Source organism: Botryllus schlosseri, chromosome 3 (genome assembly GCF_051294905.1).
Source record: "Botryllus schlosseri isolate E-star chromosome 3, Bs_hap1, whole genome shotgun sequence".
Lineage (NCBI taxonomy): Eukaryota > Metazoa > Chordata > Ascidiacea > Stolidobranchia > Styelidae > Botryllus > Botryllus schlosseri.
This window is the reverse complement of record NC_137238.1, coordinates 37217879-37240614: the sequence shown is the minus strand read 5'-3', so window position 1 is coordinate 37240614 and position 22736 is coordinate 37217879. Positions and strand designations below refer to the sequence as shown.

At 40.2% G+C, this 22736-nt stretch overlaps 1 protein-coding gene across 1 annotated transcript; it reads left to right on the top strand.

Annotated features, from left to right (window-relative positions):
- Window positions 1–10516: 10516 nt before the first annotated feature.
- LOC145435214 (uncharacterized) lies at window positions 10517–22666 on the top strand. Its single transcript, XM_080312547.1, has one exon. It carries the CDS (start codon window positions 20310–20312, stop codon window positions 21171–21173), a length of 864 nt encoding a protein of 287 aa, XP_080168673.1. The 5' UTR covers window positions 10517–20309; the 3' UTR covers window positions 21174–22666.
- The last annotated feature ends 70 nt before the right edge of the window (window positions 22667–22736 follow it).

Genomic DNA, 22736 nt, shown 5'->3' with positions numbered 1-22736 from the left:
TCCACAGGCAGGCCTATAGGCTGGATGCAGGACCGTAACAGCACTTCGTCAGGCCCCCCAAAACGTTGGTCTTATGCCCGCCATAGGGTGATAAATAATGGCCGACGCCGAAATACTTATTTGAAATTTCGTGTATTTGTATATTGCATATGCATGCGCAAAGTGCGCTATCGCATAATAGATTTTACGCGAGTAGGCTATATAGGTGCGCGCAACCTAGCGCGTAACGTATTTTTAGCAAAAGCCGGCATCGGTCCATGTGGATTTTAATTGCATACCCAGATGAGCGACTAGCTTTCGAATTGTATATATTGATGATGTCATCTAACGCTGTAGCAAATTTCAAGATTACCACCACTAACTGATTACGGCGGTAACTTCGTTATCGAAGTCGAGTATATAGGTGCGCGCAGCCTAGCGCGTAACGGATTTTTCGCAAAAGCCGCTATCGGTCTATGTTGATTTTGATTGTGTTGCATACCCAGATGAGCGACTAGCTTCCGAATTGTATATCTTGATGATGTCATCTAACACTGTTGCAAGTTTCAAGATTACCACTGACTGATTAGTGTAGTAATTTTGTTATCAAAGTCGAGTATCTATAAGTGTGATATGCCATTTAACCGAAGGCAAATTGTTCGATTGTTGCGCTGCGATTGACCAAAGTCGCTAGACTCAGTCGAGCGTGACTTAACAATGGGAAAACGGGAGTTTCCGTTCCATAGTCACATTCGATAATGGAAGTATGGAGATGCCGCTCCATACCATAGATTAAAATCTTCCATTCCATACCATACTTGCAGTGTTCCATATTCCATACCAAAATATCGATCCATACCATACCATACTTCCATACCATACCATACCATGCCCTGGCTCCAACTCTAGTCACCATTATAGGAACATAATCGCTGACATTGAAGCTCAATTCCGAGATGGCAAAAAGCGTTTTAGGGCAATATGGACCAAACCTAGTTATCCACACGTAGTTATCCACACAAGTTAAAACGGTAATGCCAAACTGTTATATGCAGGTTTCATAGATGATATATATTTGTTACACAGGAATATAAAATCCCAATATTTGTGGTCGCATTCCTGCATCACAGGGGTTCTTAAAGTGCTGGTCGACACTCCTGACACTCCTGGGTTTTTTCACCCAGATCTGGGTTTTTCGAGCATCACCTGGGTTTCTGGGTTTTTGTGCTTGAAATCTGGTTTTTTTTCAACATCATGTTTGTCTTTGTCAGGTCAATTTTACGGCGCAAAATTGATCATTAGATTAGTAAGATCATATAATGTCGACGGATTCCACTGTGATTGAAACGGCAGAGTCCAAAGAGACCCATTTACTATTAAAATGAGAGGTCTTGGCGTGATGCGATAGAGCTTCATTGAATACTGACTACTAGGTCGCAGAAAGTCATGGTTACAGGGCAACTCTGATTTAGGACTTTAATGCTACTGGTAGCGCTGCAACAAATTCGTTGTGTGTCAGTAGATATAGTATGTAACTGCTGTAAAGTATGCGATTTATTCACATGGAAAGATCAATTGTTGATCCAACTAATTTACCATGTTGACATCAGAGTATATTCACTTTCAACAGGGACACTCAAAGAGAGACAGTTTGGGTAACCGGGCAAGTTATTCAGAGTGAGAGGGGGTTTGTTAAATGCGAACGTACTCTTAATTTCATGATTTGACAGTTTCTTTTTCGACTAAACATCCCAAATAAAAGTGTTTGTCCCAGGTTTAATGAATCGAAATCTATTTTCGATCTATCTGGTCAGCTCGCAGTCACTAGAACTACCCTACAATCATCCTCGCGATAGATGGGGATTAGCATTGTTACGAACATTACGAATATATAATACACTACGTATTCACCCCCGTACCTAATGCCTGGTAGCAATGTGTCGAGAGGAAAACATCTTATTTCGATGGATTTGCTCATTTAACTGAGCAACATGCATATTATAGTATGGAAATGAACCGTTGGGATTTCAATATCAAGGGCTAAAACTTCTTCTATGTCTGTATACCTGTCATTGATGACTCTCAGTCACTGTTTTACAGCTATATCATAGAAATTTGAGTGAAATAGAGGATCTGGTTTTTTTTAACGTCCAAATCTGGGTTTTTCCAAAATATCTCAGTGGCATCTCTGCTCTGCTCTGCTATTTACATTATTTTATCTTATTGGTCATATTTTAGACGCTCTCGCATTAGGATTGTAGATCAGGGAGTGGGGTAGTTTGAAATTCTCGCCATTAACCCGAACCAAATACTGTACTAGTAATCACGCAGATCGGTGCAGTATTGATCGCCTGCAGCTGGGATATTTTATGGGTGCGCCTATATTATAAATTATTTTGCGAGTATTTACTTCAAACTTGCATGTGCCTCATGCCAATGCACCGGAAATGCAATGATATCCTTATGGAGCAGGGGCGTGCAACTTCTCTAGTCGGTGGGCCGGATATAGGAAAATTAAGTAGGCCTGCTTGGCAGGCCGGATTGCTGAATGGAAAATTATTCGCCCATATTTACAAGGAATAAATCGTATTTATTGAATGTATTTTATCGACAGTAATGTCACTTCAAAGCCATTTCTCGCCGATAATGAAAATACAATGTGTATTTGAGAACCGCATTGTCATACAGTCGCCGCCATGTCTGCGTCTCTCTGATCAACTAACTCAGAGTACAATCCTTAATCAGGATTTCAAAGCGTTTGATAAGCCCCTTCCCCAAACATTTACCAAGATATCAATTCATTAGGGTTGAGTACATCGTAAATGCCGATAATGCAAGTCTTCTCGCTTCGAAGAACTTACTCGTAGGCTCCACTCTCGCACGCTGCGCAGTGCGCAGGCCTATATAATAACATGAGGTCACTAAAATTTGACGTTTAGGCAAGTAGTGGTGAATCTTGGCAGACTGTGGCCGCGGGCCACATTATCATGTAAGACGGGAAACTGTCCGCGGGCCGGACAAAATCTCGTTGCGGGCCGTATGTTGCCAGTCCCTTTTATGGACGGTCCTAGATAAAAATCTGCTGACTATCTCAATTTGCTCGCGGAAGCTGTAGACAGAGTAAAGGTACACGGCACCTTACCAATGTGAACTAAACCTCACCAAAACAGACTCTGTGAAACTATTACCAGGAGTTGGATTCGCATTATGGCTAGTTTAAGCAATAATGTCATCCGAAATATCAATAATATAGGTGCTAGAAAAGGTACTATACTTATGATATTGAAGTATTTGAAAGTATGGAATATGTATCAAGTATGGTATTGAACAATGTTGGTATGGTATGGAAAATTGCAAGTATGGTATGGAGAGAGTAAGGCAAATATCTACCGTATGGAGTATGGAAAATTCTCGTTCCATACCATACCATACCATGCCCTGGTTGAAGCACAGCACTACTGATGAATGATTACTGATTAGGCCTATAATGTGGCAAACGCACTCGACATCTGCTGTCTTCAGGGGTTATTTGATGGAAGTATTTCCTACTAGAAATCTCAACATTTGTTTGAAATGTGCATTTCTCAGTCTATTTACAATTTAAGAGTTCACCGCAAATGGCCATGGGCAATTTAATATGGGAATTTGACGCCCCGTTAGCTCATTACGACTATACCCTGGAATGCGACCATGGGACACATAAGTAATCGAAATGCGGCCGTGAATAGCAAAAGGTTGATCACCCTTGAGTTACAGATATACACGCGCATGCTACACGCACGGAATTGCTGAAAATCGGCGTGAAAGCTTGTTACTGGATACTGTAGGCTACATTGGATTCACTATTTTACAGTTGTCCACGATGGTTGGTTTCGTAGTAAAAAGTGCATCTTAATAACCCTACGTTTTGAGAAATATCTTGTGCCTCTCGCATCATTAATTTAGTTGCCATACAGCTAGAAAACATGTGTCGCTGTTTTCCGTGAATTGTGTTACCACTGTTCCGTTGTGATATGTTCTTGCAGCCATCGCCAGCTCGCTCGTGTATTTACGTTCCCGAACGCGCAAAGAGCAACGAGAAAGTAATGAGAATTGATTACTATTCGTACGCAACAATTTGTCATTCCCTACTGTCCGAACAGTGTGCAGCAGTGGTGCCACTCCTAGTGTTTTTACACTAACTTTATTGTATTTGACTTGACTTAGTGACCTAGCTCTTCAACCGGGAATTTCGTACACCCTCCAGTGGCCGGGAACCTATGGCTCGCGAGCCATGATATATGGCTCTTTTGGGTATAAGATATGGCACTTTGCCAAATTTTGATTTTTGTACCTAATTCATCAATATTGCAATATGACTTGTTAGTAGATATTCATCACAGCGAGAATAATTATTCTCGTGGCAGTATAATCATGCCTTTGAGATACCAAGACAGTGACGTATTTAGGGTTATGGGTCCGGACCCCCCTTTTAAAAATCCTTAAATCTATAAGTTGCTGTCGAGCCAGCGACTGTTGCGAGCACGAAACAATATTCGTAAGCAGTTTATTACTTCGGCTTAAATGAACTCATACCTTGACTACGATACTCGCAATATCAACAGTTAAGACAACAGCAACATAAATGAAGAACGGTTCTCAGTACGCGAAACAGGTAGACCAGGGCTGGCCAACCTTTTCAGCCAAAGGGTCACATTCGATTGACGAACTATTGCGCGGGCCACCAGCCGCGCGAAGCGCGAATTTTTTTTTAAGTTCATAGGTCAATAATATTGTCACTTGACTATATAGCGGGCCTGCTGTATTTCGCTGGGCTAAATTTGCGAGGACTGGTACGCGGCGCCTGGACATATCGATATCGAAAGCTGCGACCAACATGCGTCAATTGGTTGGTTGGTTTTGAGGTATTCATGGTGTTTGTCGACTACTATGGTCATTTACACCAGATCGATATTCTTTATTTGTATTCCGTAACTGCCGACTTACAGCACGGCCCACTTCTAGGCTTTTTGTAAGACACCGCTTACGCGGATGAGGTGGCGAGGAGTAGCCTAGAAAACCCTCCAACACGTGGATATAGGAAATGCGTCGATTATTTTATGCCTAGGTTTCATGGACGACGGTCTTACTGCGAGCGCAAACGCAAGGTCGCATATGTTGAACGACACTTTGTCTCGTAATCGCAAATATGGTTAGAGTCAATCTGATACATTAGGCCTTCTTTCATTTTCACAAAGGGGCAACCGGGGCCTACGATAAGTTATCGTAGGCCCCGGGGCAACAATATCAAAAACAAGAAATCAAGTGACATGTTGCGCGAAGCTTGTCCAAAATTTTTACATTTGATAAACCCATCGCAAATTATTCTGCTTTATTGTAGTGTACGAATATCTACCAATATGTGACTGGCTGATGGATCTGCCAAAGCGCCGGAACTGATACTTTAGTCATCACATCCCAAGTGCCAGACACTAATCAAATTTTTGTTTGGCCTTGCAAGGTTACAATCTGTGCAATCCATTTTGGTGACATTAGAAATTTCGGAAATTACTTCGCGGGCCACTCAAAACCTTCTCGCGGGCCACGGCTGGGCCGGCCCTGAGGTAGACAGTCTGCGATCATTACAGTCCACGCCAGTACATTACGACGAATGATCTTTAACACAGAAAGGTAATCACAACAAAACTGAAGTCGGTGCCAATTTGACACCAAACATACAACATTCACCCCTCCTTATTTTAATGAGGCTCGAAACAATATTCGTAAGCAGTTTATTATACTCTATTACTTACATACTACAGACAGCGACTAATATAACTCGCGGATTCGATGTACTCGCCTCGAAATCTTGGATTGATCAAAGAGAATTACAAACATGGTGACGCCTGTATGACAAATTGACAATGCAGCCGTGGAAGTTGCATTCACGATTACAAATTCAAATTACTAAGAACGCCATATCTATCCACGTTCATGATTGGTAAGTAGCTTTGTATAGTGCTGCCGTTGAAATGTACGCGTGTGGCGCAACGTTATGTTAGCGCCGAATATACTTTGAGAATTGAGAAGTCGATCAATATTTCGATTTTCTGAATTAGTACGACATTTACATTCGATTAATATCTGTTATAATAAATTCGAAACTAATTACGGTGAATTGCGCTATTACAGCCGATGACGCTTGCGTCTGTACCTCACCTGTGCCCCTCATCCTGACAACAGGTGAGGCACTGCCTCACTTGCCTCCTCTGCCCTGACCCCACGTCATTGACGTATCACACCTTACTGCGGGTATGTAATGCTGTATAGTGACCATGTGTGGATCAGACATGGGGTAATCGCGATTAGTAATCGTAATCGATTACGACGATTACAGCATTTTCAAGTAATCGTAATCGCAATCGATTACATTCGAAAAAATTCCGAAGTAATCGTAATCGTAATCGACTACTTTCCATATTTAATCGATTTCTTTGTGAAATAACGATTGCTTTTTATTTGTACAGGACTATGACATAAATTGAACATTCGTGAACAAGGAAGAGGTATTATACCAGTTAGTGATGGCACAACGTCAGATTTTCAAATGCCACACTGCTAATTATTACGTCAGAAGTGGCCTATTAGCTTTGCTCGTCATTGCGTAAGAAGTATCCAGCCATCCACATTTAGTGAATAGATATTCGATGTACACAGTGGTGGCTTTTGGGGTAGGCGAGGTAGGCGGTCGCCTAGGGCCCCCCTGGTTGATTTACGCGCTTTCGAGGGCCCCCCCTCCTCGGTTCACGCGCTTTTTCCAACTATTTCTATGGTTTACGCGCTTTTTTTCAAGTATTACCATTTTCTGAATAACCGCGGAATCCTTGTATCCATAAAGAATATGGTATTGTACCGTAAAGACAGGTCAATCATCAATTCTCCTTTTTTAGTAATCATTTTATGAATAACCACAAAAATCCCTGCACCAATGTAGAATATGGTACCGTAAGCAGTAGTCGATCATTAAATTTTTGCACTCGTTGCAAGAGCTCACTTTGATTTGATGATCTCTATCTATTTTGCCATCAGCTAAAGGGCCCACCTACATTTACGCGAATGTTATCATTTTGCAAATAACCGTGAAAATACATGCACCCATGTAGAATGTAATACCGCACACAGTAGTCAATCATTAAATTACTGCACCCGCTAAAAGCTTACTTTGATTTTATGAGGGGGGCCCACCCTTCTTCATTTACGCGATTTTAGGTTATCATTTTACGGATAACTGTGAAAATATATGTACCCATGTAGCATATGGTACCGTAAACAGTAGTCGATCATTGAATTTCTGCATCCGATAAAAGAGCTTACTTTGATTTTATGAGCCCCCCCTACATTTATGCGAATTTTAGTTATCCTTTTGCGAGTAACCGTGAAAATATATGTAATGTACCAATGTAGAATATGGTACCGTAAACAGTTGATCATTAAATTTCTGCATCTGCTAAAAGAGCTTACTTTGATTTTATGAGCCCCCCTTACATTTATGCGAATTTTAGTTGTCATTTTACGATTAACCGTGAAAATATATGTACCCATGCAGAATATGTACAGTAAACAGTAGTCGATCGTTAAATTTCTGCACCCGCTAATAGAGCTTACTTTGATTTTATGAGCCCCCCTCCTACATTTATGCCAATTTTAGTTTATCATTTTGGGAATAACCGTGAAAATACATGTAGGCCTACCCATGTAGAATATTGTACTGTAAACGGTGCTCGATAATTGAATTTCTGTGCTTGTTAAAAGGGCCTACTTCGTTTTTATGTTAATGAGGTCATATTGTAACATGGAATGAATTATTCTTGGGTATATACTTCCTAGTGGCAGCAGTGTATATTTCAGTGCTTCAAAATTTTCCAGTATAAGTTTGTGAGATTCTACTTGCTAGCTCTTGATGCCAGCTTTCATATGATACCGTATGTTAATTTATAATCAAGCGTGTCCACACTGAGCCTGAATATCCAAAATATCAAAGAAAATAGTCATTTGAAAGCCAATGAAAGCATGTAGGCTATTATAGCCTATATATTGTTGTTTACTGAACCATTCTCATGACTCAACATATTAGCTGTGAATTAGGCCTTTTCTGAATGGAAATCCATTCCCAGGGTTGTCATGATGGTAAATTTGTTCATTTCTTGTCCGCGGATTGGCAGCGTATTTTCAAAGCTTTACCACGCTATATGTGCACCCGGTACAGTCAGTCAGAAAGTGTTTATGGTGTTGTCACAAAGCGTTTTATTTATCACAGGTGGATGTCTTTTAATTGGTGGTGTACTACAGATAGATATGCAATAGATCTTGCATGCAGGAAAGTTTCTAGCGGCCTAATGCCTGATATTTTATGCCTCAATCTATGTCGATATTTGAAAGGTTTGAATGGCTATCATTCAGAAAGGTGTACGGAAGGCTACATATATTCAATTTGTTGTGAGGTTGATAATTTAATATGATGTCACAGAAAAAGACCAAAATGTGACCAAACAATTTAGCAATGGAATCAATTTCAGCAGGGCAGAGGAAAGAATTAAATGATCACAGGGCAAGTTTTTGCAACTTTATTTACAGCTTCTGGCAGCTTCCTAAATACTCGGAAGTTATGTAGTATGGTGTTTTAAGCTGTTTGGAAGAATCTTATATTGCAACTTTGCTTCATTTTTTCAAGCATCATTTTGCAGCTTTTTGATTTTTCATGCAACTCACTTTTTACTGAAAATATTTGGTACTATATGTAAATAGATCGCTTGATTGTCACTGTCGTTTAAATTTGAGGTCATTTCTCATTTGACATACATTCAGGCTAGACTGCCGTAAATTATATTAGCCTACTACTGGGTCAATTTTTTCAGGCCATTGATTTTGTTGAAGGCGCCAACACTGAGTTTTGCGTCAGTGCCTTGGATACGCATCGATTTAAGTATCTCATACGTTAATAATTTCAAGAAACTTATCCATGAATGTACCTTTTTTGTGTAACTTTAGGGAAAAATAAATGCGACTTTTTACTTCTAACTTTTATGAAAAATATGTGCAACTTTCCACGGATTTGACTGCAACCAAAATTTGCCCTAAGATCAGGTGTTGCATAAGACAATTTTGACCATTACATTCTTGAAATGGGCTACCAGTTCAATATAAATATGACTCGGTAAACAGCATATTTAGTAAGGCGCACTCGTCAGTTGACAACCGTACATTTCATTAGCTACGATGAGTTTGGTATCACTCAGTTATATGTTATGTTGTAATTGGTAGCATCAGTATCTCCTAATTACTGCAGTCAAGTATCTGCTACAATGCCGCGAGTACATGCTAAATGTAAGTCAGGATCTCAGAAAAGGAAGGGGTTCAGATTTGGAAAGAAAGCGACAATGCAAATTTTGAACTACTACACAAATATTTAACCATCTATGTCAGCTCAGGAATGTTCTGCAAAAATTGAGGATGATGCTGTTTTTCCACCAACTATAATGCCTTATAGACTCGAATGATGTAACAGTGCTTTCAAATACGTATATTGTATTTGATTGTAGTGGTCTCTTGTCTATGCTATTTGTGGCGTTTTAGGTTTGATCCAACCACGCAAGTTCTTACAGACAAAAATATTTTTTCTATAACTTACAATTTTCTCATTAGTGCGTGTAACTGTTTATTTACAAATTGCGCTGCTACTATAGTACCGTATCTCTGTATACTTCAAAGTTTGTTGTTGTTGTTGTCATTGTGACAATGCGAATATCATGGTTTGTGATTTTGGTTGTTGCGTCATACTTCGCCTTTTTGGTTTTGCTTTTAAATCTATTTAAATCCCTTAGGTTGAAGTTAACTCTTGAAATGAGGCACCCAAAAATTCTCTGAGTACAATAAATATTATGTTACAATGGATGTTGTATTGAAAGCTATATTCTTACAGATCGTCCAACTAGCTCTTCACAGGTGATACCAGTACTGATGTGTTCCTTTGGTATTAATGGTGTCGCACATTTTGCTTCTATGCCTCATCATGCAACAAAATCTTCTTTGTAGCAAAAAGATAGGCCCAATCCAGCACCTGGCTGAAACCTTGACGTGGTGTGCTGGCTTATTACTAATGTCAGCCGACAGCTTTCTGAATTGATGTGGTCTATTTGGCGTGCAGTTGCCTTGTTATACTATTATGTCATGCTACATCCCATAATTTTTCTAAATAGGTAGGTCTCGAAACACGCTATAGTTCACTTGAGTCACTTGTATTCGAATATGCCAAGTCGTTTATTGTACTGTGGCATGACATTATAATTATTTTATATGCTGAAAGCTTTATCATGAAGTACAGACAAAGCACTACCGGAACAGTGTATACGAGGTGCAGAACAATAAAAGTATCATCAAGCGTTGGTGAGGGGGGTCTGGGGGGCTACGCCCCCCAGAAGTTGCGATAATTTAGATAAGGAGAGCCCCCCCGGAAGTATCGCCTAGGGCCCCCCCAATCGTAAGGCCACCACTGGATGTACATTAGTGTGATTGTAACGACACTCACCGTGCTGTATATCAGGTTATCAATACATTCCAGACGCCACTACCTCGTAGCAGGATAATGCTGCTTGGCGAGCGGTAGGCCTATTATGTAGTACGAACGTACACCTGAGAAAGGTTTCGAAATTTGTAGCCGACTCGTCGAATACAACATTACGGTTTCCACGACGAAGCATTAAAAATCAACAGCTGCTGATATTTCATATCTAGGGCGTTTTTGTTGACATGTAAAAATTTGTCGAAATTTTGTCAAAATTGTAGCGTTAGGTCAAAATTTGTCTAAATTTTTCATGAAGTCAAAATTTTGTTGACGTCTGAATTTCGTTTGTATCGTAGATTTTGCACTGTCGGTGAACTTATCATTTGATATTTTACAGCATTTAGTCTATTTTATAGGCCTACCGTTGTAAACGGCTGATTGTCTGCTCATTGTGAATCATAAACGGTCAAATAAAACAAATAAGCAGACATGGTGTTATGGTCAACGTACCTCAATATCCTAACTGAAGAAAGACTTCTTGGGCATTGCATCATTCTTATATTAAGAAGCGCATAATGAAAAATTGTGATGTAGACAACATTATCAGAATGAAGCAACACGTACGGTGTGTCACCAGCACCAGCAGTGTACGCACAACTTGAGTGTTGTCAGCCAACACCTGCTGCTGTTGAACGTCCTTGGCAAGCTTCTTAGTAAGGACATGCACTTTCTACCCAAGAATGTAGGAAAGTATCTCTCGTTGTACTACAATTTCTTTCAATTATTTCTACCATAATACATATTGTAACCACTGGAATTCTTAATAGGGCAAGATTTCGTTAAAATATTGTTTTTTTTTCATGTAAAAAGATGCCTGTTTTTAAGTCAAAAACGTTTTTTCAGGCCAAACTACTTCGTTAGGACAGTCAGTCAGTCAGTCCCAACAGACAGTCAGTCCCAACCAGAAATGAAGATAAGTGGTACAATTTTAACATTATGTGTGAAAACACCTAATTTGCATACGTTAGGTCAAAATTTGGTCAAAATTCAGTTTGTTTAGGTCGAAAAAGGTCAAAATTTTGATTTTTTAGGTCAAAATTTTCTCCCTAATCATAACCGAGCCGTCTCTCGTAATGGCCGCTTGCATTACATTATCTGTATTAAGTTAAAGGCAGAATTTCATGTTCACTTTCTCTTTATTCTCATATTATTCTGCTTGAAACGGGCGCCAATCGTTATTTCACAATTATTTACTCAACATGTGAACCTGCCGTCATAGCCATCAGCTTATATACAATGTTAGCGTGGCTTGTAGCTAGAATCAGGACTAAAACAGCAAATCTTCCCCACTCCAAACGTTGGTCTTGGGCCCCGTAGGGTAGTTAATTTTCAAGTTGAAGATTTAATTTCGTCAATAATATTGGTAATTGCATTATATTACTATTCATTTTTAATCCTCTCTCAGCCCCCGATGGTCAGATTTACCTGAAGAGATGGGAGCACGTAATTCATGATTATAACATCTGGTATCTTGTAATAATTACTTTAGGGCAGTGGTTCTTAACCTTTTTTCGTCCAGCGCCCCCTTTCAAAAATTATCGTGCTCCAGCGCCCCCCTCAACTTCATATTGTAAGGAATGTAATAAAGACAATGAGTAAGAGGGAGGGCCGTGACAGCACTTCGTCAACCCCCCTAAAACGATTGCCTTGCGCACCCATAGCGTGATAAACCGAACTTCTGAGGGCTTCGCCCCCACGAACCCCATATCGTGATTTTGATGGTCAGCAAAGTTTGTGTGGCCTGGTCGCCCTAGGTACCAAAATTTGCTATAATGCATGGTAATTACATTTATAAGTCGCTATAAACTTTTTATCCTCTCAGCCCACGTAATCAGATTTACCAGTAGCACTGAGTGAGCTGTTGTATAGGAAAATAAGGGGCACGTAATTAATAATTAAACATATTCGGGCGTTCCCGCAGGTACAAATATTCGTTACCAGGGCCGTAACAGCACTTCGTCAGCCCCCCTCCCCAAACATAAAACGTTGGTCCTGGGCCCCCATCGGGTGATAAACCAAACTTCCGGGGGACTTCACTCCCAGACCCCCATTAGGCTATCCGCTATTTGCTGATAGCCTATTAGGTATCTACATTGGGTGTACATTTACTGAGGGGGCTATTCTCGCCTAGTCGCGCGAAGTGCGAAAAATTTCACTAATTAATGATTGGATTGGTCAATATCATCGGGAATTGCATGTAAATTGAGATCAATTTTTATCCTCTCTCTGCTCACGTAAACACATTTACCGGTACAGCTGAGTTAGGTGCAAAGTTCCCTATAAGCTGCGCACGTGCGCAGTGCTGACACGGTCTCTGCGCACAGAAAATCTACGTTGCGCACAACAAATCCGGAGTTTTTTTAGTCGTTACGCACTGTTGTCCAAGGGTCAGCGCAGTGAGTTGTTGAGTGTGCGCAGACTCATCAAAACTTAAAGCGAACATTGTGAGGTTTCTTGGAAACTGTAGGGCCCGTTACCAATAATTAAACATATTCGGGCAGGCGAACCCGTTGGTATGACCTCGTTGCATGATGTTATTTCGTGACCCCCTGTCTGCAATATCAAAAAATACAGAATCGCTCAACGGGGATATCGCCCAACAGGAATATCCCTGTCGCCCAATCGTACTACTAAAAGACGCACACGATTCCAGATTGGTATTTCTTAACTGACATATAATTTTTCCCTGCCAGTTGGAATTCGTCTTCTGGGGTTTAGATTTCCAAGACAGGAACATTCGGTGTCAGTCATCTAGGCGCCCATGGATAATTAAACCTATATGTATTTTGAAGGCTATATGTAACGAAGTTTTCGGTGTTAATTTGCTCTGAATACTCATTAAGGATATGTCCTATCACCACATCATCTACTGCGAAGCCATTTTTCTCCAGCGCCCCCCATACCGCCCCCCTGAGCCCAGCGCCCCCCATATCGCCCCCTGAGCGTTTCCGCCCCCCTTCAACATCGCCAGCGCCCCCTGGGGGGCGCTGGGGGCAAGGTTAAGAACCACTGCTTTAGGGTATGTTGTTAATTCGTGACCTCCGGTCTGTTATATAATCAAAAGATAGTGTTGTGGCCAAAACGTAGCAGACTAAAAGAAATACTTGCGTGAGACGCACACCCTAATTGCCATGTCTTTAATGCTCTGTGGGTGCTCGGGTGGCATTTGCATTGTGGGCTCAGATTGGAAGGACCGGACTATTAGTCACGCCCACCCAGCGCGGCTATTGACGATGGACACATACCCCTAGTTTCGGCCAACGTCTTTCATTAGTAGCACACTTCGTGGATTCGCATGTTGGCCGAAACTGCGTATGTCTTTTGGTGTGTGTGGCGCGGTATTGACTGGCACCTAAGTGCCTGCGTTACTATAAATGATGCATACTTTTTTTCTTTAGGAGGATACGTTATAGGCTATGTTTTTCAAAATCAAGCTATCTAGAGACATTTAAATCGCGATGCTCGTAGACAATTTTCAAGTTCATGAAATCTCTCGAGAATAGTCTATAATTTGCGTTGGTTTACGAAACACATTTGAGTCCCCTTCGATCTCGCTCACCACCCTATTAGGAAATTTGGGGTGCGGCAGTCGTGGACCTGGCAAGAATGCAAATGGTTGGGTGCGATAAATCGTCCAATATAAAATGGGCAATGGGTATACTTTATGACGTAACAAGCAAATGTCGCATCTTTTTTGAAGAAAGTTGTTATCTCATTAGGTCTTTTCAGCGCAATCCATATATTGTCTTCCAGTATAACTTCTAAGACGCAAAATCAATGTAATCGTGAGTAATCGTGATTACTTTTCCAATGTAATCATAATCGTAATCGACTACTTCCTGATTTTGCTGTAATCGTAATCGTAATCGTAATCGCGTCATTCAGAAGTAATCGTAATCGCAATCGATTACATTCACGACGTAATCACCCCATGTCTGGTGTGGATCCACCTACGCATGTAATCACGGATCCTAGCATTTAAAAAGAGCATCCAGACCAGGGGTGGCCAATCTACGGTCGTAGAACTATATCTGTCTACGCCAGAGTTGGATCAATTGTAATTTGTAATTGAGCTGAATGTAATTATTACATTTTCCCTGTAATTGTAATGATAATTGTAATTGAAGCATTTCTATTTCGTGTAACTGTAATTGTAATTGTTATTTGATGATAATTTTCACTAATTACCATTTCAATTACATTGACAATCACAACATAAAATAATTAGCCTATTTACATCGGTGTTCTATGCGTGCCTCGTCAACTAGGTGATTCAGTCATGCTAAACTGTTTCCCATACTTCAGTGGCAACAGTACACGTAGCGAATTAGAATATAGGCTAAACCAGTGGTTCTCAGACTTGGAGGCGTGACCCCCTTGTTAAGCTTGAAAGCATATCAAAGGAGGCGCGAACCATGGGTAAAATAAATAAAATTACCGCGCTTGACGCGATTTACCTTCATTTCATAGTTATTGCTCTGTGTATAGTCCGAATTTCATATCGGAAAATTCTCTCATCAAGAGTCATAACCTTCCATACAATCAAATTTCTGTATTGCCAACATTCCGGTTTCATTGTGTGATATGACGATAATGGAGGCACAAAATATTTCACTGTCGTAAAGGGGGACTGTCTAAAAAGTTTGTGAACCAGTGGGCCAGAGTTGAGCATGGATTAGGATTAGGTTTTGAAAAAACAGGATTTGTGAAATTTTGTCGGATTTGGATTGGATTTGGACTAGACATTTTTTTCAGAACGGATTAGGATTTGGATTGGATTTACCTATTTTCTGGGAGATTGAAATGTCGTGTGGCGAATGGCGACAAACTTTATTCAAATCAGTTATTAATGTAATTATGGTTACTAAGTTATCTTGAATCAAGTGAATCGTTGGTTGTGAAAGAAAATTTTCGAATCCCTCCATTGCATAAATTAGTATTTTTCTGAATTTCCAGTTGGAATCGGATTAGGATTGGACATGGACTTGAATATGAAAAAGTTATGGATTAGGGTTTGGATTTGGATTTGAAGGTTCGGATTTGGATTGGATTAGGACATAGAAATTTCAAATCCGCTCATCTCTGCAGCGGGCTAAACTAAATCCTAATAGCTCAAAATGGATAAGCAGAAAATATACTCTTGTGAAACCTGTGACGAATCATTTCCTACACCACGGTCGGAGTTATTTTCTAAATCTCTGACCAGTACTAAGACTTGCTGCAACAATTGAAAAAAGACATTCAGGCTCTGTGTATTCGTTTGATTACATTTCACTGCCGGTCTTTTGTAGCCTATTCGCTGATAGTCGTTGCCAGGCGCTTAAACTTTTGGTCGCTTGAAAAAATACTCTGCGTTTGTAGTATCCAGTACTGAAGATTAGTAATAGTTCGAATACACTCGAGTTATTTTTTTATTAAAGGGTATTCTACGTATCATGAATGAAACATGACTAGCTTGAGATTTTTGCTAATTACGTCGCTAGGGCTGCCAAAGGGCATATAGCGTGCTCTGCCGCGGGCGAGCGTTCTTCTTGGTCCGCGACTCGGTGTAGATAACGTTCACACGTTAGCGTAAGTCTTTTATTAAAAGCAACTTAAAACTACGGAGATGTTCTTCGGAGGGCGACTAAAAGCGACTGCACCTCCGACGGCGACTAAAAGTCGACTGCTACAACAGAGTGCGACACAACAAAAGGTGGCCGATCATGCGAATTAGCGAGGGTAATAGTAATCAATCGAGGTAATAGAGTAATCAATGAGCGGTACACTACAATGGCCTCCCTGGTTGATAAAAGCTTCAGGATATAATGGACAGTACAGTCTACGATTCAACTACTAAGTGGAGGTCTCTACCGGCATGACACAATAATGATTACAGATTAAGATTCGAATAAGAGGAAAATACTAATGATCTAACGACGAACGAAAGTGAGGGTGTAGTGGTAAAAATATAAACGACAAAATGATGAGTTTAGCGGCAAAGATGCACTTCGCAATGTAAAAGGCTGAATAATGGACACTCATGATATACGAAGAGATAAATAATTAACTAATACAAGTGATGACGGAAAAGTGAAGGAGTATAACGGTAAATGTCCATTTTAAATACCGGTGACAACACAAAATCGTTCAAGTGACGTGGGGTACGAATAATACGGCCACTGGCATATTAACAAGGCGTCATGCGGACAGTTATTCCTTCGAATCGTGAAAAACATTTCAGTGCCGAGAATTAACTTGATGTGGACAGAATAAACTGGATCTAGTGATGTACGGTGATTATCATTTCAAAAACACGTGTTCGTAATTGTATAATAATCGTTTGGGACGTGTGATTTTGAATTCGAAATAAAGTTATCTGGGATCTGCCCAACCCAGAGAGAGAGCGTTTGATGAGGTAACACATTCAAGTGACAATCAGAGAAGGATTTGCGACCTCGAATGGTGATTCGTAATCCTACAGACGCAACAATCTGTGAAACTGCCATGGCGAATAGTAATATATCAAAAGGTCGTATAGCTTGCGTTGCGTAGGGTATGTATCTATCTAATTACGTCCGTAAGGAAACCTTTGGCATTCTGTGGCCCCCGTGACGTATATTTGGCTACATCCTGGGTGTTGTATTTTCTCTTTATCCATGTTATTATCGGTGGCGAGTATGGCAGTGGCACGCTCCACAGCTGTAACACTAATGGATTTATTACGGCTTTTCAAGATCAAACTCGAATTACGTAGCAAGGCTCTCGGTAGTCAACGCGTACCACAACCAAATTCACACTTGTATATCCTTCAATATATTCGTTGACTAAAGCCAAGGCGCATGAATCTTCATTTTGCAGTGGAAATACGGAAGTGATACGGTGAACTAAAAGTTACACAAAACAGAATAACAGGATTTTTCCGTGCCAAGTGTGTATAGTACAATAGTAATTTACATTTCACGATGTTTGTGGAATGCCTGTCTGCAAAGTCCCGTCACATAAGGCCGACTTGGAAATCATACATTGAAAATCGTTATTATTGTAGCTGCGGCCAGCGGCTTCATCAAAAACTAGGGAATTGGCCCGCGAGCAGATTTGAGTTTGAGACCTCTGATGTACACGATACCTAGCGACGACTCGGGCCACGATGCTGAAGTACATATTGACGTTTCAAACGCCGCCAGATGTATCAACTGCATGGGCCAATCAATTGATATAATCATCCCAGAAAATGAATATCTTCCGTTGCGTTGCCAACAATTTCGACGAGGACTTGCAAGGGAATGTAAGCTTATGCCTTAACGCTCTAGGCAGGACCGGACAATGTATTCGGCGTCTGAGTATTGCTACGTTGATATTAAACAGAGTGTTTCTATACTTGCTAGTTGCTACCGATATCCCCCCAATAACGAGTTATACAGCAGTAGCCCACACCCCAATCGCATTGATTTTTATGATACAATGATAAGCAAATAAAATTAAGATTGCCCCGTATGCCTGCTAGATTTTTTACATCAGTCAACGACATCAATCGCAAAGCTGGATATAAAGAGCAGAAGTTTGTAAAAAAGCAAGTAAAATTTTTGAGATGATCAAAGTGAATGCTCTTTTAGTGTTGATTTTTTTATGCTGCCAGCATCATGCATAGAGTGGCTCGCAGTTGAAATGCAATAAATTTCAACCAGAGATGTTTTAAGGAAGTGAAAATTGTAATATATGAAAAAGGTTCACAGTGCAGAACCTACCAAGGTTCGTTTGTGAACGCGAACCTCAAAATATCTGAGGTTCACACACAACGCGAACGTGAACGTCATGTTCACACCATCCTTACTGTCTAGTGCATTTTTATCAAAATTCTAAAAATCTGATGTTTTCATTCATTTCATTTAAATGAAGATGTTATTTTGATGGGCTTTCGGTGCCCTCGGGTTTGGGGCTTACACATCTACACTTTTGTCATCTTTTACGTTGCTGTGACGGACCTCTACTGGCCTTGGCCTCAACCAGCATACACTAACTGTAGTTTATGTCTCTATATAACCACAGTGATATGAGTTTCACCGCACCATAGTTCTATCAGTACCAGTCTCGTTCGCTCATCAACAAGGCTTCTCGATTAGCGTTAATTCAATATTTCGTTTACTTTTTTGGTAATGGCCCAGGAACAGTGGCGTAGCAGACACTTGGCGGGTATGGCTCTGCGCCATGGGTGGCAGGCTCCAAGGGGCGGCAAAATTAGGCTGCACAGTGCACAGTGTACGCAGGGGCCGGCAACCTTTTGTGTGCAGCGTACCGAAATGTCAAATAATGTCAATTTTTTACCGGCTTGCGTGTCAAACATTCAATTTCATAATATTTAACGCATTAACGGATCACGGAAGGAATACACCAACCGTTTTTCCGCCCCTGGCAACGACATCCGTTACGCCATTGATTCTTGAATTAGTATCGCCTACCCTACGTGTACATAATATTTACATAATTTATTTTCAGTCGCGCAATGACAGATTTATCTGTGGTTGGCTTGGTTGTTTCCAAATCTACTTTTTTTGTACCACATCCGATAAGTGACAGGTCAATCAGTGTAGTTACGAAATATTGTCTGATCATGATGAAAAATGCGCCCAGCCCTGTATCATTCAAGTCTGATTAGTGTCACATTATGGTTGGTTTGACACTAGATTTTTCTACAAAAGTCACGGTAAAGCGGCAAAGATTGTTGTTGCTCCAGATATATTGAAATTACTTGCACACCAGGCGAATCTAAAATAATATCTCCCTCCGAGAGACGAACACGATCACAAATTCGCATTTCGACACGGATCTCATTATTTTCCTCGGCAGCTTTCATTTGATACGTGCGGCTCAAGCTGCGAGCGCTGTACTATTCGGTGCTGGTCACTTCGGTGCCTTGACAGTATACAATACATATATATTTATTGCGGGTTCCCACATTATATATTTATCCTTTCTCAGCCCATGTGATCATAGTCGATGGATAGAGTCGATGGAGAGAATGCTTTCGAAAATTTATAGCAAGTTATAAATGCTAATGCATCTTTGGGTGGACCAATTGTTATTAGTCATTTTGTTGCATGCTGTTATTTCTTGACCTCCCATCAGGATTGTCGGACTGTCGGTATAGGGGAAATATATTGGAATTGTCCAAATGTACCAAACCAAAAACAAATCTCTTACGTGAGCAGCACACGATTCCGATTCCCGCTCATATTGCCGTACTATATGGAAATCACGAAATGAAGTCGCATTGAATCGCGCCGAGTGCGAAGAAATTTTAAATATTGTATATCATCTCTCAAATATTCGGGGGTGAATTCGTAATTTCAATGTGCATACTTGGAGCATTAGCAATCTTTACTTCCAAATCTTTCAATTTACCTCTATCCCCCCCCCCCCCCCACATGTCAGAGTGCATTGTTGATCCCCCCCCCAGATTTCGGAGTGCATTGTTGCAGAAAATAAGTGAATCACGATGAACGTTTTATTAGTAGATTAGGTCGAGTCCTAATGACAATGTTTCTTCAGAGTGAGGCTATGTGAGGATTTCACAGGAAAAATCTCGATCCCACGGGTATTGTGGTTACCATAGTTGGGGCGTTTACATTGTCATATTATATGTTTCGGCCGATTGTTTTGCCGAAAATAATGGAGATTAAAATTCAACCATGCTCTTTTTTGTTTCGTTATACCTTTATAATATTAGCTTACTGAACATTTTTTAAAAAACATGGATTTTGGTGTGAAGAAACATGAATGTGATGTTTGTGGAAAAGAATTTACTCTCAAGGGTATCCTCAACAGGCATTTTAAAATTCATTATGTGGTCAAGGATCATAATTGTAAGGTTTGTGGAAAAGAATTTGCTCTGAGGGGTAACCTTGAGAGTCATTTAAAAACTCATTATGGGAACAAGAATCACGAATGTGAAGTTTGTGGAAGAAAATTTACTCGCGAAAGTGACCTCAAAAGTCATTTTAAAATTCACTATTGGGTGAAGGATCATGAATGTAATGTTTGTGGAAAAAAATTTAAGCGGACGAGTGAACTTCGGAGTCATTTGAAAACTCATTATGGTAACAAGAATCACGAATGTGACGTTTGTGGAAGAGAATTTACTCATAGGAGTGGCCTCGAAAAGCATTTGAAAGGTCATTATGGGGTGAAGGATCATGAATGTAATGTTTGTGGTAAAAAATTTACGCGGGCGAGTGACCTTGAGAGTCATTTGAAAACTCATTATAGTAACAAGAATCACGAATGTGACGTTTGTGGAAGAGAATTTACTCACAAGAGTAGCCTTGAAAAGCATTTGAAAAGTCATTATGGGGTCAAGAATCATGAATGTGAAGTTTGTGGAAGAGAATTTACTCGCGAGAGTAACCTCAAAACGCATTCGAAAATTCATTATGGGGTGAAGGATCATGAATGCAATGTTTGTGGGAAAGAATTTACTCAGGCTAATAACCTTGAGAGACATTTGAAAACTCATTGTTCGAACAAAAATCATGAATGTGACATATGTGGAAAAGAATTTTCCCGGAAGGATCACCACGAAAGTCATTTGAAAAGTCATTATGGGCTCAAGAATTGAATATTGTGGAAGATACTTTACTGACAAGAGCCGCCTCGAAAGACATTGGAAAATTCGTTATGGGTGAAGATTGAAGAATCATGAATGTAATGTTTGTGGAAAAAGAATTTACTCAGACGGGTGACCTTGAGAGTCATTTGAAAACTCATTGTTGGAACAAAAATCATGAATGTGATGTTTGTGGAAGATAATCTACTGAAATGAGTGGCCTCGAAAGGCATTGGAAAATTCGTTATGGGTGAAGGATCATATATGCGAGGTTTGTGGAAAAAAATTAACTCGGGAAGGTAACATCAAGACGCATTTAGAAATGCATTATGGGGTCAGGAATCATACACGAGATGTTAGTGGAAAATAATTTTTTCGAAAGAATCATCTCAAGTCACATTTGAATATATATTCTGCTATCTAAGATCATAAATGTGGTGTTCGTGGAAAAGTTGCGCCTTGAAGTCCGGCAAATGACCTAATGTTTCCACATTTGATTAGGGGTGGTTATTTTGTTGTGTTTTTCATCTGTTTCATTCTGTTTGATTCAACTAACCAGTGGCTCGCAGCATTTTGGACTCGTACCATTATCAAGCTCAGCATATCGTTATCGCTCCTTTGAAGAGCGAAGGTTATCAGAAACCTCATCCTCACACTTTTCCAGTGTACTTGAGTTGGCTGTAACAACTTAATGAAATAGCTTTGCATGCATTACTACTATTTCAATTTTTTTCGCCCCATTTTTCAAAATCACACCCGCTTTGTGAACCACTGAGTTTGACCTTCGTTTCTGTAATCTGTTCGAGTTCATTTCTTGTTTGTTTCATTTTTCGTTGATGCTCACATAAATTAATATTCATGTGTATCTTCACTGTATGTCTTGTTTCATTGCAGTCGTGGTGGGGAGATGATTTGAGCCCCGCCGATAATATCGAGTCGATACCACACTATGAAATGTAGGTATCGGCTACGAGCAGTAAAAATGTCGGCGATGTTCGTGACATCACAGAATGGTAGTTAGTAGTCTGAATTTTCGACTGCTAGTCTACGAAGATTGATCTACTTCTTACCGCTTACAGGCAGAAATGATCATGCATTTCTCGGGTACAAGTAGAAGTGGCGAATTCTATATATTCGAGGCCTGGTTTACCTAAATATTGAAAACCCGTAGAAAAAGTCTAAAATTCGAATTCAAACCACTTGACAAGCCTTGAGTAAAAATAGAAATGCATCGCTGCTGACCTCCTCATCTTACTGGTGTCCGGACGCAGCCTTTCTATATCACTTTATGTCCAACCGTAGCAGTGGCTGTGGAGCTTTTCGAGTATATACTTTGATGTTTTGGAACTGGAACTTAACGTACACGCCATATTGTTTAAGTATTGGACAATTGGATTGGTGCAATCGAAGAAGATGCTATAGTTCTAACAAACCACTTTACTCTTACGCAGCATAATTTTGTGTCTTTTGGGCTTGTTATGAACAATTCTTGTCTTTCTTTGCAGTCGCAGTTGGGTTTTAATCCTTCATCATCACTTTACATCTAAGCAATGTATATTAGGCTTTCTGTGACGT

Bases quoted from the DNA above. Each gene is read 5' to 3' on its own strand.
- LOC145435214 (XM_080312547.1), top strand. From the start codon at position 20,310: ATGGATTTTGGTGTGAAGAAACATGAATGTGATGTTTGTGGAAAAGAA.